Source organism: Falco peregrinus, chromosome 4, assembly GCF_023634155.1.
Source record: "Falco peregrinus isolate bFalPer1 chromosome 4, bFalPer1.pri, whole genome shotgun sequence".
NCBI classification, from domain to species: domain Eukaryota; kingdom Metazoa; phylum Chordata; class Aves; order Falconiformes; family Falconidae; genus Falco; species Falco peregrinus.
Genome location: NC_073724.1, coordinates 122,429,195 through 122,445,753, shown reverse-complemented (window position 1 = coordinate 122,445,753; position 16,559 = coordinate 122,429,195). Strand labels below are relative to the sequence as shown.

Genomic DNA, 16,559 nt, shown 5'->3' with positions numbered 1-16,559 from the left:
TCCTGAGAATCATGGAATGGTTCGGGTTGGAAGGGACCTTCAAGACCAGCCAGTCCCACCCCCCGCCAGGGGCAGGGCCCCCTCCCCCCAGCCCAGGCTGCTCCCAGCCCCGTCCAGCCTGGCCTTGAGCCCTGCCAGGGATGGGGCACCCACAGCTGCTCTGGGCAGCCTGGGCCAGCGCCTTGCCGCCCTCACGGGGAAGGGTTTCTGCCTCATGTCCAACCTACATCTCCCCTCTCTCAGCTTCAAGCCATTCCCCCCTGTCCCACCACTCCCTGCCCTTGCCCAAAGCCCCTCCCCAGCTTTCCTGTCGGCCCCTCCAGGCACTGGCAGCTGCTCTAAGGTCTCCCCGCAGCCTTCTCCTCCCCAGGCTGCACAGCCCCAGCTCTCCCAGCCTGTCCCCACAGCAGAGGGGCTCCAGCCCTCTGACCAGCTCCGTGGCCTCCGACGGGCCCGCTCCAACAGGTCTATGTCCCTCTGATGCTGAGGACCCCCGAGCTGGACGCAGCGCTGTGGGGGGTCTCAGCAGAGGGGAGCAGAGGGGCAGAGCCCCCTCCCTCGCCCTGCTGGCCCCGCTGCTGGGGATGCAGCCCAGGGCACGGGTGGCTTTCTGGGCTGCGAGCGCACATTGCCGGGTCATGCTGAGTCTCTCATCCCCCAGCACCCCCAAGCCCTTCTTGGCAAGGCTGCTCTCCATCCATCCTCTGCCCAGCCTCTATTTGTGCTTTGTATCACAAGCACTTTCACTTTCTGATGTCAAAAGAGCATCCCTTGTAATGCTGGCTCTGTAATTCATTTACCCATCATTCATCCTATTCACAATATCTGCAATTATACTGTACCAAATAGGGGAGCATGGAGCATTACCAACAAATGTACTGTGCTAAATTTACTGGCAAATTGAGTTCAGAAGTCTGCGTTATTGCAGCTTCAGCTAAAATGTTTTCATAAATGTATGTTCTTTCCTTCCTCTCTCTCTCTCACTTTTAATTAGAGATATGTGCACTGAGCTGACTTGATCACTCACGTTTTACAAGACAGACTTGAGCACGAGACCTAGGCACACGTGCTTGAGTCTCCCAAGGTGGCAGGCCAGTGAGGCTGCTCCAGTGAGACATGGCTGGAGTCAAGACCTGAGCTCCACTCCCAGCTACATGCTAGGTGAGCTCAATTAGCCCCTTTGCACCTCCCAAGACCATCTATCCCAGTCCAAGAGGCTGTTAGCACTGGTATGAGAAAAAGGATCAGTTCTGGAGTCACACTGAGGGTCCCGTGCAGGAAGAAGGAGGCAAACGGTGTTTTGGAGCAGGCGTTTCCCATGCAGGAGCAGCCTGGGCAGCCCACACACTGGCTCTAGGAGGAGCTGGAAGCAAAGGGGTTTTCTGAAGATGGGAAGTAGGAAGCAAGTTGGTCAATCATAGCATTATTTAGTTTGGAAAAGACCTTTGAGGTAATCAAGTCCATCTGCTGAATGATTAGGAGAGTGCTGGGGAGAATGAAACGCGTAACGAGGCTGCTCAGGTTTGGCAGGAGGAGATGTGCCTGTCCCTGCGATGGGGATAGAGAGGGGAGGTCCAGGCTACAGGCTTGAAGGAGGGAACTGCTCTGCTTTTAAGCAAAGATATGAAATGGAAGAGACCACCTACCTACGTGCATCAGCAAAGTAGTACATTTTCACACAACAGCAGCTGATGGTTCAGCCAACCCCTCGCCACACGGACACACGCACAAGAAACACCTTGGAAAAGCAATTCAACATCCAAGAAAAATGACAGCTGAGCTGTTAAGTGCCAGGGAAACCTTGCCTCTACACTTCTTTCTGTGCCCAGGTTTCTCGGGTGTGTATGGGGGGAAGCAGTCACAATATTCTGATTTTGCTTTTCATAAGCTCTAGCCCAAGAACAAGATGGTTCTCTGCAGCATTTTCTTTTGTGCTTTAATTTATTAGAATTTAATTTATTAGAGGGGTACCACAGCCATGACAACTCTTCATAGCACAAGGCTGCGAAAGGTTAACAGTGTCCGTGCCAGGAGGAGGGATACCCCCCTGCAGGGCAAATCCCTCAGCAGCAGTGCTGTCCCAAGGTTTGAAGCCCATGAGGTTTCCCCAGGCTGTCCCCCCTCTGCCTCAGCCTTGCTGAGCCTCACCCAGGGCACAGGAGAGGACGCGGGATCTCCTCTGCCCATGGGGCTCCCCAGCTTGCAGGGGTGTGGGCTCCGTTGGGAATGTCTGGAGCAAGAAAGACTGACCTTTGGCGGAGGAGGATCATAGAATAATAGAATCACAGAAAGGTTTGGGTTGGAAGGCACCTTCAAGATCATCTTGTTCCAATCCCCCTGCCATGGGCAGGGACATCTTCCACTAGACCAGGTTGCTCAAAGCCACATCAGGTTAAGGAAATTTAAGCAAGTATCCACTAGCGCTAAAGGACCTCAGAAATGTCATTGTGAGGCCGCTCTTGATGATCATGGTAATGGGGAGAAGCCCCTGGGGGTGGGAAGAAAGACAATGTCATGGCTATCTTCAAGAAGGACAAGAAGGAGGATCAGGAGAACTCCAGAGTGGTCAGCCTCACCTTGATTCCTGGGAAGGTGATGGAGAAACTCATCCTCAAACCCCTTCCTAGCAGAGGTGATCCTCCCCATCTACTGTGCCCTGGTGAGACCATGTCTGCAGTGCTGTGTCCAGGTCTGGGCTCCCCAGCTCAAGGGAGACAGGGAATGACTGGGGAGGAGCCAGCAGCAGCTACAAAGATGATGAGGGGCTGGAGCATCTCCCTGATGAGGAAAGGCTGAGGGAGCTGGGGCTGTTCAGCCTGGACAGGAGAAGACTGAGAGGGGACCTCACCAATGCCCACAAATATCTCAAGGGTGGGTGCCACGAGGACGGGGCCAGGCTCTTTTCAGCGGTGCCCAGCGACAGGACAAGGGGCAACGGGCACAAAGTGCAAGACGGGAACTTCCATCTGAATGTGAGGAAGAACATCGTTCCCCTGAGGGTGACGGGACACCGGGACAGCCTGCCCAGAGAGGCTGTGGGGTCTCCTGCTCTGGAGACATTCAAACCCGCCTGGACGTGGCTCTGTGCAACCTGCTCCGGGTGAACCTGGTTTAGCAGGGGGTTGGGCTGGGTGGTCTCCAGGGGTGCCTTCCCACCCCAGCCATGCTGATTCTGTGATTCTGTGAGCATACGAAGGACAAGAAGGTGACTGCGAGTAGCCAGCATGGATTTATGAAGAGGAAAGCAGTGGATGTTGTTTATCTTGACTTTAGTAAGACTTTCAGCATCATCTCCCATAACATCCCCACAGTGGACAATGAAGTGGGATTGAAAACTGGCTCAATGGTCATGAGAAGCAGCAGAAAGTGCAGCTGTAGGCCTGTCACTTGTCGGGTACAGCTGCTGAACAGCTTCATTAATGACCCTGATGATGGGCGGAGCCCACCCTCAGCCAGTTTGTAGGAGATACAGAACTGGGAGGAATGGCTGATAGGCCAGAAGGTTGTGCTGCCATCCAGAGGGACCTTGGTGGGCTGGAGACATGAGTTGATAATAACCTCTTGAAGTTCAGCAAGTCCAACAAATGCAAAGTCCTGCCCCTGGGGAGGAAGAAGCACAGGCTGGGGCCACCTAGCTGGAAAGCAGCTTGGCAGAGAACATCCTGGTGAGCACCAAGTCCACCATGACCCAACAATGTGCTCTTGCCACAAAGAAGGCCAATGGTGTCCTGGCCTGCATTAGGAGGAGTGTTGCAGCAAGTTGAAGGAGGGGATCCTTCTCCTCTGCTCAGCACTGGTGAGACACATCTGGTGTGCAGTTCTGCACTCCCCAGGTCAAGGAAGACATGGACTTACTGGAGTAGGTCCAGCAAAGGGCCAAGAAAACAATGAAGGGACTAGTGCCTCTCATACAAGGAGAGGCTGAGAGAGCTGGGATTCTTTAGCCTGGAGAAGGGAAGGCTCACAGGGATCTTATCCAAGTGTATAAACACATGATGGGAGGGGGTGAAGAAGATGAGCCAGGCTATTTCTAGTGACGCCCAGCTACAGGACAGGAGGCAACGGGTGCAAGCTGAAACACAGGGAATTTAATTCAAAACATAAGAAAAACCTTTACTGTAACAGATACTGAGCACTGGAAGAGGCTGCCCGGAGAGGCTGTGGAATCTCCATCCATGGAGATATTCAAACCCCAACCACAGTCCTGGAAACCTGCTCCAGGTGACCCTACTTTGAGCAGGGGGTTGGACGAGATGGTCTCCAGTGGTCCCTGCCAACTTCAGCGATTTCATGGATTCTACTGTGCCCTGGCGCCCTGATGAGGAAACACAACTCTCCCCTCAGCTTCCTCTTTGTCCCTCCTAACTATTACAGAGTATCTTTGGACCTAAATACTTTAGTCAGGGGCAAAGATACCACTCCTCAAAGATCATAAAGCATGAGACAGCGGCTGGATACAGTCAGAGGACCACACACTGCCAAGGAAACACTGTTGAGCAACAGAAGAGGCATCAGCAAACAACTTGCAATGTCTCCTGCAGACAACTGAGCACCGGAGAGAGCACTACGGGAGAAAGAACAGCGTCTTTGTGGCGTCCAGGTGAGCTCCTTCCAAGTGAAGACGTTTGTTCAACAGTCTGTTCACAAGGTGGTGGTGGCTGGCGTCCTGGCTGTCAGCGGTGTGATCTTTCAATAGCAAAACACAGCATGATGCACGGGGCTGGGACAGGCTGCAAAGGGCCTTTACAGCGAAGGCAAGCAGATTGTGCATGTGGTTTAATAAAGGTGGGGCCACTCAGAGATGCACAGAGACAATTTCTGGTGAATCTCTCTCTCCAGGCTCTTCTGGTTTCTAAGCTTCTTCAAGCCTCCTATTGCTCAGTTCCCCTGACCAGGGCCTGCCCTTCTTCACAGCCCCACTTCTGAGCCCCACGTATTTCAAACCTAAACTCTTCTCCCCACGTTAGCCCAATAAAGTAATAACAGGTACCTGCTGCTCGATTCCAAAGCCTGCAGGTATTCTTTGGACCTAAAACCCTGCTGTGTATTTGTCACATGGGAGTAAAAAAATATAATCCCTCCAAAACAGTAACAGAAGCATGTCCCAAGAAATTAAACAAAATGAATCACAACTCATTCCACTGCAAAACACACCATTACCCCTCTCACTGACAGCATGAGAATGGACAGGTCCCTGCGCATGGGAACATAAGTGCTGCTGGTTGTGTCTTTGCTGCCTTCATCATCATCCTGAATCCACCTGCTGCGGGCTTGAGACTGCTGCATCCACATGGCTAGAAGGACCAGGCTTTGAATTTAAGCCAGTCCTGAACTCAAGCCCCCTCCCAAGTCTCCTGCAGAAACTTTGCTGGAGGCCACGAGGGTTGGTAGCAACATGAGCCATCCGGGAGGTTCAGTTTGACTATTGGTAAGTGTCCGGAGCTAAGAGGAGGATGGAGGGCTGGAATATACGCAGTGTGCTTCCAGATGCTGGCCTCCAGCCCCGGTCCCCCACGGATCAGCGCCTGTCTGGGCTCCTCTGGCTACCTGCATTTCAGTGACAGGTTCTGGAGCAGAATCAGACTTAGAAGGGTGCTAGAAGGTGGCTGAGCTCTGTGGTAAGGCTAACCTTGCAGAAAGCTGAACCTTTTAACACTGGCTATTTCATATGGCAGATTTAAATACTGACATAACAAAAGCTCCCTCTGAAACGAAGAGGCTTCCACCGTCAGCGAGCTGGAGACGCTGCCTTCTTTCCTCCAAGCCAAACACAAAGCCCTCTGAATCGATCGCGCCTGCAGTAGCAACTGGTGCATGCTGTGGATGCGAGCTCCCACCCACTCCTTCCCATAAACACCGATATTTATGGTGTCAGCTCAGGTCAGGAGACTGTGAAATGTCACCAACAACTGCCCAAAAGGACAACAGAGCAGCGACTTCGTCTCGCGGTCTGCTGGGCACACACATGCTGACCACAAGGCGATAAGGTCCTGGAGGGGTCAAGCGAGTCACTGAATGGGCCACAAAAGGCCAGGGATGTGGGGTGAGGGGCAAGTGCATAGGGGCTTCCCTTAAAAAAAAAAACCAGCGCCACACAACGGGGTAGTTGTTTTAGCAGAGAGGGGCCTTGGCAATTAATGGCTTTGGCCCTGAGGGCAGGGCACCAAGAGAAGGAAGTGTTAGGGAGAGTAAATGGACAGTTAGTAAAAAGGCAGGTGTAGGGAAGTGTAAGGGAGGGAGCGAGGGGAGCCTGTTCCATGTCAGCAAACAGGAGACATCCTATGCGCGGATGTCAATGGCAGACAGCATGGGGAAATTATCCTCACAAAGGGCCCGGGGCAGGCACGCTCTGAAAGGTGTTCGATCTCCACTTGAGACCTTCAGCCATGTATTCATTGCAGATTATACTAACAAGGATGACGCTTTATTATCACACAGAACCAGGAGGAGGGGAACACCCCAGTCAATGCGATGAAAACCTCATGTCAGGCACCAATCATGAAATCGAACTCCAGAGTGCAAAACTCACTGAAAAGGAATGGAAGGGTCTGCTGTAACGCTACCAGCTCAGAAGAATGCACCTGACAAAAAGGGGAGACGTATTTGATTTAGCAAGTAAATCATCATTAATTTTCATCGTAACTATGACGGCAAAGAGTAACTGGATGTTGCAGATGGGCTGGCAAATACAGATTAATCTGAAGAGCACTGCAAACTCAACCTCAGGATCCTGCAAGGACTCCAGCAGGACCTTTCACATCATGCGCCGAGTGGAGATTCGTGTTGGTGGACCAATGTTCCCAGGGTCTAAGCACTGAGACATGCCTGTATCTCTGCAAGATTACAGTTTTCACTTGGAAATGCATTCTTAGTGCAGACTCTTCTGAATCTGTATCCACAAGGATTTCCATCGGGCTGGACTACGAAGAGATCAGCAATGAGCAATTGCCACGTTTCAGTGTTATGGTTGGATAAATTCAGAATTTTCACTTTGATTTGGTACACAATCCCTTCCGTTGTACTCAAACAAACAAGAGTCCTACAGATTGTTATATGCTTTTTTTCCTGAGATTCGAGTGAGTTCTTCCAGGCTGCAACACTTTGCTGTGAACAAAGAACTCTCTATGAGCATCAAGCAGCCGAAGTGGTCATTCACAAAGACAGCAGTGGCTCCCGTACTGATACAGAAACAGCATTTGAACAAAAAGAACAGTCCTCTCTATTAACAGAGTCCTGTATTCTAACAAGCTCTCAGATAGCTGAGCAGGAGACAGCTGTAGAAATGAGCTGGACTTGCCACTTGCAATTATTTATTCAGTATAGTGAAATTCTTTAGTGCTGACTTCACTTATTTGCACCCACATTTTACCTGTACTTAGAATAACCGAGCAGCTGCCTTGGTACTTTCAATCAGCTAATAATACACGTGTCTTGTAAGGAGATTTTCAAAGGCAGAAAAACTAATGAGGTACCTTTCTAAAAAACGTTATTCCAGTTTTTCCCCAGAGGGTAGGAGGGCGACTGCCAGCCCAAACTCAACAGACAGAAAAAGAGCTCTCAGCCTCTTGCTGGCAGCTCTGCTGTCGCCTTCTCTCACGACCACTGTGACCAACATACATACACTGTGCAACACACAGGCTGCCCAGAGCAGCTGTGGGTGCCCCATCCCTGGCAGGGCTCAAGGCCAGGCTGGACGGGGCTGGGAGCAGCCTGGGCTGCGGGGAGGGGGCCCTGCCCCTGGCGGGGGGTGGGACTGGCTGGTCTTGAAGGTCCCTTCCAACCCGAACCATTCCATGATTCTGTGATTCCATGATCCCTAACACTGCTGTGGAGTGTGCCTGTGTACCATCTTCACAGCAGACCATGCCTCTGCCCTCATGGCTAGTCCACACCTGTATTTTAGGTGTTTTTAGAGATAAAACACTGCTGTTAAGATTCACACCATCCCAGGCTCACTCTGTTCAAATCTGTTCACAACAATGCTGTGACAAGGACTTTTCCATGCCACCACTTTGACCACGTTGCCACTCTCTGTAACATCACAGAGCCCATTGTGCTCGCCAGCAAAGCCTGCCCTGTGCATTCACAACTCATCACTCAAGAGAGTGAAGCTCACTCCGCTCTTCCCACAGGCATCCCTGCCCACAGCTGTGGGATCTCAGAGGTCCTGTTGAAGCAGTTTCCTCTGACTACCAGCACCCTGGGACAAGCAACCGCTGAACGCGTGCTGTTGGACGGTGCAGCAGACATGTAGCGAGTCAGATGCACTGAGAAACTGCCAGGTTCAGTGTTCAGGCAGCGTCTATGTATCTACCAAACATGGAGTAGTCTGTCACGTCAGACAAATGCGCTGGACCACACAAGGGCCAATATTTTCATCTGAGGACTTCCCAGTCACCACACGCACATACTCCTACAGCCCACAGAGCAGCTGTCTGCTTTTTCGCTCCCTTCTCTGCAAGCAACCCATAGGAATCTTGGCTAAATACATTTGCAATAGGTTTTCTTTCAGTGGCTCCTTTTTTGGGGGGTTAATTTATGGCCAAGAGATAGGGTTCTGGTATCCCGCAGGCTCCCAGAGAAACCCTGAGCCAGAGTTACCTGTGGAATTCAGGGGTATTGAATCTCAACCTTTCACTCTTATTTTTCTATTTGTAAAAGATAACAAGCATACGGTAGAGATGAGTATCAAGGTTCAATGTTCCTACAATTATTTTTCTTCATCCCTTCTGGGGATGGTTAGCCTTCACGGATGCTACTTTCCATTATCCTTTTAGTTACTTTCTCAAGGAATGAGCCTTGCGTGAGTCCATCATACAGTTATCTGCCTGCCTGCTTCCCTAGAATTAACTCCTCAACTCCTGTGATGCCCACACCACGAAGACAATGATATTCCAAAAATTTTTGCAAAAATATCAGCATCTGGCTAGACAGACGCTAGAGAGTCTCTGCACCACAGGGACGGGCTGACAGCGTTCAGCTGCTGTATACTGCATTTGGCAGAAGGCTGCTGGCAAGCACACACTTCAAAGCAGGCACAACATCGCTGTTTCTTGCTCATTCAAAGGTGCCCCAGGTGACCTTGCAGGAGGAGAGGAGTTGAAATTGTTGTAAGAGGAATGCTAGGGACAAAGGACGCAAACCTGGAGGGAAGCAGAACTCTACCGACTAGCTCTGCAGTCTGCAGAGCAATTTGTATCACAGGCAGATGCAGCTAATTTAACGGCACCACGCAGATGTAGATACACATTCAGCAGACTCCGGTTCTGGATAACAGCATAACACAGACGCAAATGTCATCCTGCTAAAGATCAGCAGGAGGGTAAATATAAAAAACTGTTGTCATGGTAGCACATCTCTATTCTGTTAGCTAAATGCATCTTCTTCCTCTCCTCCACTAGTGCCAATGAGCTTTTTCCCCATGAAGACGGTCAAGCATTGCGACAGGTCACCAGAGAGGTTGGGCAGTGTCCATCCCTGGACGTTTTCAGGCCCCAGCTGGCTAAAGCCCTGAGTAACCTGGTCTGACCTCACAGCTCACCCTGCTTTGAGCAGAACGTTGGACTAGAGACCTTCTGAAGTCTCTTCCAACCTGAACTATGCTATAATCCTATGAATTTCCATCTCATTTATTATCCTAGAATTGTTCAGGTTGGAAAAGTCTCATAAGATCATTTGGTCCAACTGTACATATCTCTATGGATCTGTACTCTAGAGCCATTGAGTACATAAGAGATGACAGTGAAGCAGGATCCAGGAGAAGAAGGGGTCTGTGGTTTGACCAGGAGGCCAAATTACTGCACAAGCTAATTTCTACCAATTCTGACAAGAGCTGCATCACCAGGGTACCAACAGTACCCCAGCCTAAACCATTTCATGTGGGTAGTGGTCCCTATCCAGTACCTATGCAGAGCAGATCCATTATCAGTAAAGTGAGGGCTCTTTGATTCTGTGCCACACAGGTACGTAAGGGATATGATTGAGGAGTGGAGTGCAAATTGCGAAAGGGAAATGTTCAAAATACTGAACAGAGACACCAGTGGATGCACCCTCACTGAACTGCAGGAGGAAAGGGAAGTCAATGATTAAGATGAGAACAGCCACCAGAAGTACCTGAGAAAAACCACTGGAGATCAATGGGAACACAGAAACTAAAAATTAAAGAGATTAAAGCAAACAGTAAATCACGTCTAATCCTGACAATGAAAGAGTGTGGCCCTTGTGCAAGCTTGACAGCTCTGTGGGACAGGCCTACTCAGAAAAAGTGCTCCTGGCCCGAGTCGGGTGGAGCTATGGAACTCACCTCCATCCAGCAGCAGTTTGACAGTCAGGTAGTCATCAGCCAGTACCGCATAGTGTAGAGCTGTGCAGCCCTTGAAATTGGCTCGGATGTTCAAGCGGTTGTTGAAGTCATCCTCCCGGGTTACAAGGACTGCAGGGGAAAAAGAATGAAAGCTCAGCTCACTGAGACAAAGAGCTGCTTGTCTGAAGGCGCACCAGCAGCACAGACCACCACCACCGGCCTGGAAGCCTGCCAAGGGCCTAAGGACCTTTTCCAGGATACCATCAGGACCCCAGTGGAGGGTTCTGGTGGCTATTGTCCCCGCTCCACTAAGCAGCAGCAGAGATGAAGACAACACGGTTTCCACAAATCCTAGGGCCCACCTTCATAGCACCCAGACAGGGAAGGAGGTGCTTGGGGAAAGCCCAGCAGAAGAAGACCTCTCAGCCTTGTTCCAACCACAGCCTATTTGCACCTTCAAAGTGAAAACAGGATCCAACGCAAGCAAGCAACACAGAGACTTCTGCCTTTTATTTTTGCCTTTTACAGTCCAGAAGGGCCAGAGAACAAGCATTCAATGCTTCCTCCACACCAGCTTCCCCCTCCAGCCAGAATGCGGTCCCAGCAGTCTGCACCTACTTCAGGCTGGAAGCACAGAATGCCAAAACCTATGAGCCATAACCAAGGGAAAAGAGCCAGAGAGGCTGAGGGACAACAGCACTACAGATGCTGGGGACAGTAGTCAGCTGGCAATGGCCAGGGCATCTCCTCAGAGTCATGCTATGCTTCCCCTACCACTCCACTCCGGTTGCTCCTGGGCCTGTCTCCACCAGGAGCTGCCTCCTCTACCTGGCGCTGCCCAGAAGTGTCAAGAAGTAGCCATTTTAAAGCAGGAACTTTTCTAAAAACACTTCCTTTGTTAACTGAAAAGTAACGTGGGCTCAAGTGCTGCAGATCATGATGCTGAGCATCTCTGCTCCTGCTATCTTCAGTTTTATGTTGAAACTGGCTGGTCCTTGGGGCCTGGAGTTTTTATCCTGTGTTTCCTTAGCCACTGGTACAGTGTGCTCCCCGAGGTGTATTCCTCAATGCTACCGGGATGGGAATAATTCATAATAACGCATTTCACAGCTGACTAGAAAGCCTGAAATCCCCTGAGCAAATGCAATTACACCGAGACCTGGCAGGTTTTGTGAAATCAGACCCAGAGACCATGATGCTTCTTTGAACAGAAAACAATGTTTTCTAAAGCTGATTAATTGTAATTTTTTTCCTCCCTTGAGCTCTGTTCTGCTGAATGCCAACATGCACAGATACCTGGCAAAAGGGAAAGCCCAACGACTGGTGCTTGCAGGTCAGAGCAAAGCTGGGCCAAGGCATTCCCAGGAGGACAGGAGAAGGACTGTGCTGAGACAGACACTAAAGACTAAATCTTCTAGATCAGATGCAAACTCAAGAGTTTGGACTGCAAAGCTGGAAGATCAAGGAATGCATTAAATCCAACTGATGTACAGAAGCAAAGACTCTCTGTGGGAGAGGCTGCACCGCTCCAGCTCCAAGCCCAGCTCTCGCTAGACCTGTCCCCTTTCTGCAGCGTACACACACGAGCTGGAGAAGTGCCAGAGTCCCACGCGAACCCAGCTGGCACACAGGCGATGCACCGTGGCTAGCAGACCTGGACCACAGGCACGGGCTGCCTCTAAGATGGCACAGACAGGCATCACCCCTCCTGCCAAGCACCCCTCCCCAAGCAGAGGCTTAACAATGTCTGCAATATTTACGCACAAACTTAGACTCAGACACGCGGTGGGAGGGGTGGAAGTGCCTCTGCTGATGATGCTCTGGTGCAAAACCTGGTTTTAGACGCTGTTTCTACTAGCACCTAGGAGGGACTATGCTCCCGAGCCAGGAAAAACTCTCTCCCAACACACCAATAGATTACTACAAGGCAGCGGTGATGTCAGCAAACAGAAAGGAAGCTGTGAAAGGAGAGGACACTGCCCCATCAGCACATGACCTCGAAGCAAATTCCCAATTCTGGGAGTCTCCAGCAGACCAGCCCGTGTGTCTGGGCAGGGCTCCAGCACCCTGCACGGGTCCGTAGGAAGGGTCTGCAGCACCAATACTCTTCTGCAGCTGGTCTAAAGGTCAGGCTTTAGCAAACATCCTGGGTTGTAAGCCCTGTGCTCCAGTCATCAGCAAAAATGAACAGTGGAAAAAAGAGTGGCTCTTGTTTGGCATTGAAGGAAATAATACCATGCTGCTGATCAGCCAGGAAGGAAGACTTACGGGAGCAGAGACAGCATCTTCACAACATCAGCCCTGAGAGCATTCAGCACACCAGAGAGAAGCCTGATCTAAAACCTGGCCAGATGCGCCATCAAAGCCACCAAAGAGGTCAAGTATTCCATCATCAAGAATCCGATGTGAGCAGCACGCTCATGCCTGAAGGGAGGGCACATCCCTCCTCTCTCATTTCAGTGTCCACCATCCTCACTGGCTCTTTTATCAACGAGCAGATGCTATCACTCAGGGCTGTGGGTTTTGACAGGCTCTGCACTTTATATCTGATTTTTGAGGAAAGGGAGGCTGTCGCACCCATTCCAGAGTTAATGGAGACTAATCCCCCTCTCACTCATCTGCGGGGAGCAGGCAGTAGGGCCAGGCCTGGCCACAACCCTTCTCCCCAGCCTTGGGAGACGTGCAAGCCTCACAAACACACAGCCCCACCACGGAGCCTGAGTGATGGTGGGACTGGCACATGCTGTCTCCTGCTGAATGAACGTCACCCAGCTGGTGGACCAAATGCTGCTCCTGGAGCTGTGCTAAGCTCCTCGGTGAATGGGTATAAAACCAGAACTCGGTAAGCCCATGTTGCCATCAAGAACTTGAAAGGGCTCTCAGCATCTAATACTTTGTCACAGCAAAGCAAGCAGACCTGGGCAGCAGATCCCCCGCAGGGCAGTCTCCACGTTCCCTCCTAAGAGCTAGCGACAGATTTCCAGAAGATTTGAAAAGTTCAGAAGAGAAAAACACTGTAATGAATACCTGATGCTGTCCTAGCCCAGCATCTCCGCTAATGAACCGCAGTACCTCCAGGAAGATCAATTAATGCCCTGGCTCCTTTCCTTTCCTGGGTCTTTTCTCCAAGCATACAGGGTGAGTATGTATATTTATTTATTTGTCGTCATTTCCTACCTAGGGAGGAGCAGGATAATGAACTGCGTGCGTCAGGGAAGATGAATCTGAGATACTAGGGAGCAGTGCAGTAAAGAGATTAAAGTGTTATTATTGTTGGTTTTTTTCCCCCATGGTCCGTTGTGACAGCTCGGCCGTCATCTGTAAAAAATGTCTCAGAGAGAGATAATCATCGGAAACTCAATAAAGCGTCAGGGGAAGCCTCGTCTACCATCAATCACTGGGTGCCTGGAAATTTTCAGCCCTCTGTCTCCCTTCCTGCCATCCATATAAATGTCTGTAATATATTTTGTGCAGCGTTTGTGGAGCATACACTCTCGATTTGGATGTTTTTATGAAAAAATATTTATACACGAAATATGTAAATGCATTAAAAAAAGTAAAAAACAAAGGCAGTTTCTCTCTCTCCCTCTCTTTTTAAAAATGCAACTGAATTTATTCTTTTTAATAAAACATGTCAACCAAAGAATTAATGCAACTTCTTAGTGAGTGGCCTTATCTTTTCTTCACCCCAAAATACATAACATTATAGAGGGATGAATGCAGACAAAAACAATTAACTGTATTGGTTGATATACTTTGTCTTAAACAAAGTCTATGTACATGCATTATGTATTGGCATTCCATTGTTCATTTTTTAATGTTGTTTCATACATTTTGCATTCACTGCTACAGCAAGCTGATATATGCGTGTTCTCACTTCCATCAAGGAGCACATCTATTGCACGGGTGGGTTACAGTGAGGGATGAGAGCAGAGAGCTTTTAAAAATAAAATAACACCCTGTCAAAACTGTCCTCTCACTGATTCATCTTCTTAACTCAACCTGTGTTTTATGAAAGGTTCAAATATTACACCTTCATTAGACTTCATATAGCTTTCAGCTCTTAGCAGTGAGGCAAAAAGCACAACAGACCCATGGATAATGTCACCACGTGATTTAGGCTCTGCAAACCACACAGGGCAAACAGGCTTCGGACAACCCGTGTGGCTTCCTCCAATATTCTCCTTCCAGCAGCTAGGAAACAGTTTAACTCCAGAGCAGGAGGTCACAGCACACAAACGCAGTCACTGTGGATGCAGCAGTCCCCAGGAACGTGAGCCCTGGAGGCTGGCTGAGCTCTGGCAGGGTGATGGGGATGGCTGGGACATGGTCTGTGGTCTGCCAGCACAGAGCCAAGGCCAGCAGGTCAGCACAGCATTCAGATGTGGAAGAGGCTTCTGGAACAGGGAAGGCAACAGCCAGGGACATTTTAGTGGGGTCAAGTCCTGCCAGCACTCATGCCAACCTCAGAACAAAGCCTGGGGACAAGAAGCATCCTTGAAACGTGCAGCTGGCCACTTTCTCAGCTGGGCACCAAGAGTCCAGACATCCCCTGCCTGAGATTCCATCGATAATCACAAACCCAAGAAAATCTAACCACCATTTATCGTCGTAAAGAGTGGAAACAGTCTGGAAATTTAAATCGGTCTGAATAAACAGAGCAGGTCTCTGAGCAATCTGACCTAGTACAAGATGCCCCTGCTCACGGCAGGGGGGTTGGACTAGATGACCTTGAAAGGTCTTTTCCAACCCAAACCACTCCGTGATTCTGTGATTCTAAGTCTGCATCAACATCCCAGCAATGGGGATAACGTTAGGGTGAGACTGGAACTTGAGACATCAGCCAAGAAAAACCATAACAAGATGAAACGACGGTGCAGAACATTTCCTCCTTTTCATGTAAAGACTCCAAGACCTGAAAGGTAGCGTTAACGCCTGCCCAAAAAACAGCAGCAGTAATTGCAACCAGTTACATCATCCAGTCTTACTTCAAATGGCCAAGTCTTTCTTCACTTTATACCTACTTATAAGATCTGGGGTAAGATTACTGACAGAATACACTGCCCTGAACCCTCCTCCTTCCCCAGCAAGCGGCTGCATGTGGGTCAACAGGATGACACTCCTATCTACAACTTTGTATTATGTTCTGGCTATATAAAAACAGGTTATCTCTAGGACGTTGAAGGATTGCTTCTCATAAACATCTACACAATGTTTTCTCTCATCTTCAGACACACTTGCCCACGTACCATCAGTTACTCTACATTTAAATGCGAGCTGAAGCTGGCTCTAAAAAAAACCATACAAGGTCAAATTTCCATTTCAAAGCCAGGAAAGAAAATTTTGGGACCTGAAAAGCAAATGCAAGTGGCTGCACACAAACAATATTACCTTCCAAAGAATGGAGGCCTTTTTCCTTGGCAGTCTCATACACGCTGCTGAAATCGTCTCCAAGGTTTGGATCTGCATTAGCTGCGAGCAGGATCTTCACCACACTGTTACAAATTGGAACAAAAATAAGGCAGAGGTAGAACATGAGTAATTAAAAGTCCTTCAGAGGCTGAGAAGGGAGACGGCACTCGGAAAGCCCTCCCGGCTAGTGAAGGAAACCAACAACCATAACTGAACATTTCCACAAATAAAATCACACCAGCATATTCTGAAACCCATTAGATGCGGGAGGCACTTGAGGCAGGGGTGACGCTGTAGGGAAACACAGTCCTCCCAAGAAGACCTGCACAGAACACGCTCTGAGCATGATTCATATTCCCAGATCACCATGGGAATCAGTGACATTCCCGTAACTTTGTAGGTCTGGATCAGTGGTGGAAACTGTCCCCAGCAGCAGCAAATGTACAGTCAGAGCCAGATCCTGGCTCCAAGGCCATCCCTGCCCCTGCAGAAAGATAGATTCTTGCAACAGTCTTCAGGTTAAGGGAAGCAAAACTACATGGTGCTGTTACTTCTGCTTTTGGGTTGCAATTGCAACACAATCACAATTTTTTTTGCAATCGTAACAGCACCTAAGCCTCCTTTAATAAAGGTGCCACCCTCCCAAGACAAGAAGCCCATAGCATTTCAGCATGCAGCACAGCAAAAGGGCACTATTCACTTCTGAGGTTTCTGCCCTACAATTTACAGCAGTCACTTGAGCAGTCCATCTACATCGAAGCAGCTCATGGAAGCCACCCTTGAAAAGGCATCTCTTATACCCGCATGGCCTATGAGACAGCTAAGCCTTCCTTTGCCTTTTTCT

General features: G+C 49.6%; 1 protein-coding gene across 1 annotated transcript in view; it reads right to left on the bottom strand.

Annotated features, from left to right (window-relative positions):
- CLPB (ClpB family mitochondrial disaggregase) overlaps positions 1–16,559 on the bottom strand; it is a 92,355-nt gene that overhangs the window by 44,434 nt on the left and 31,362 nt on the right. Inside the window, exons 4-5 of the mRNA XM_013305133.3 lie at positions 15,695–15,798; positions 10,304–10,432 (exon numbers count right to left, since the gene is read on the bottom strand). Of these exons, the coding sequence (XP_013160587.2) occupies positions 10,304–10,432; positions 15,695–15,798 (233 nt within the window). The remainder of the gene's footprint in view (positions 1–10,303; positions 10,433–15,694; positions 15,799–16,559) is intronic.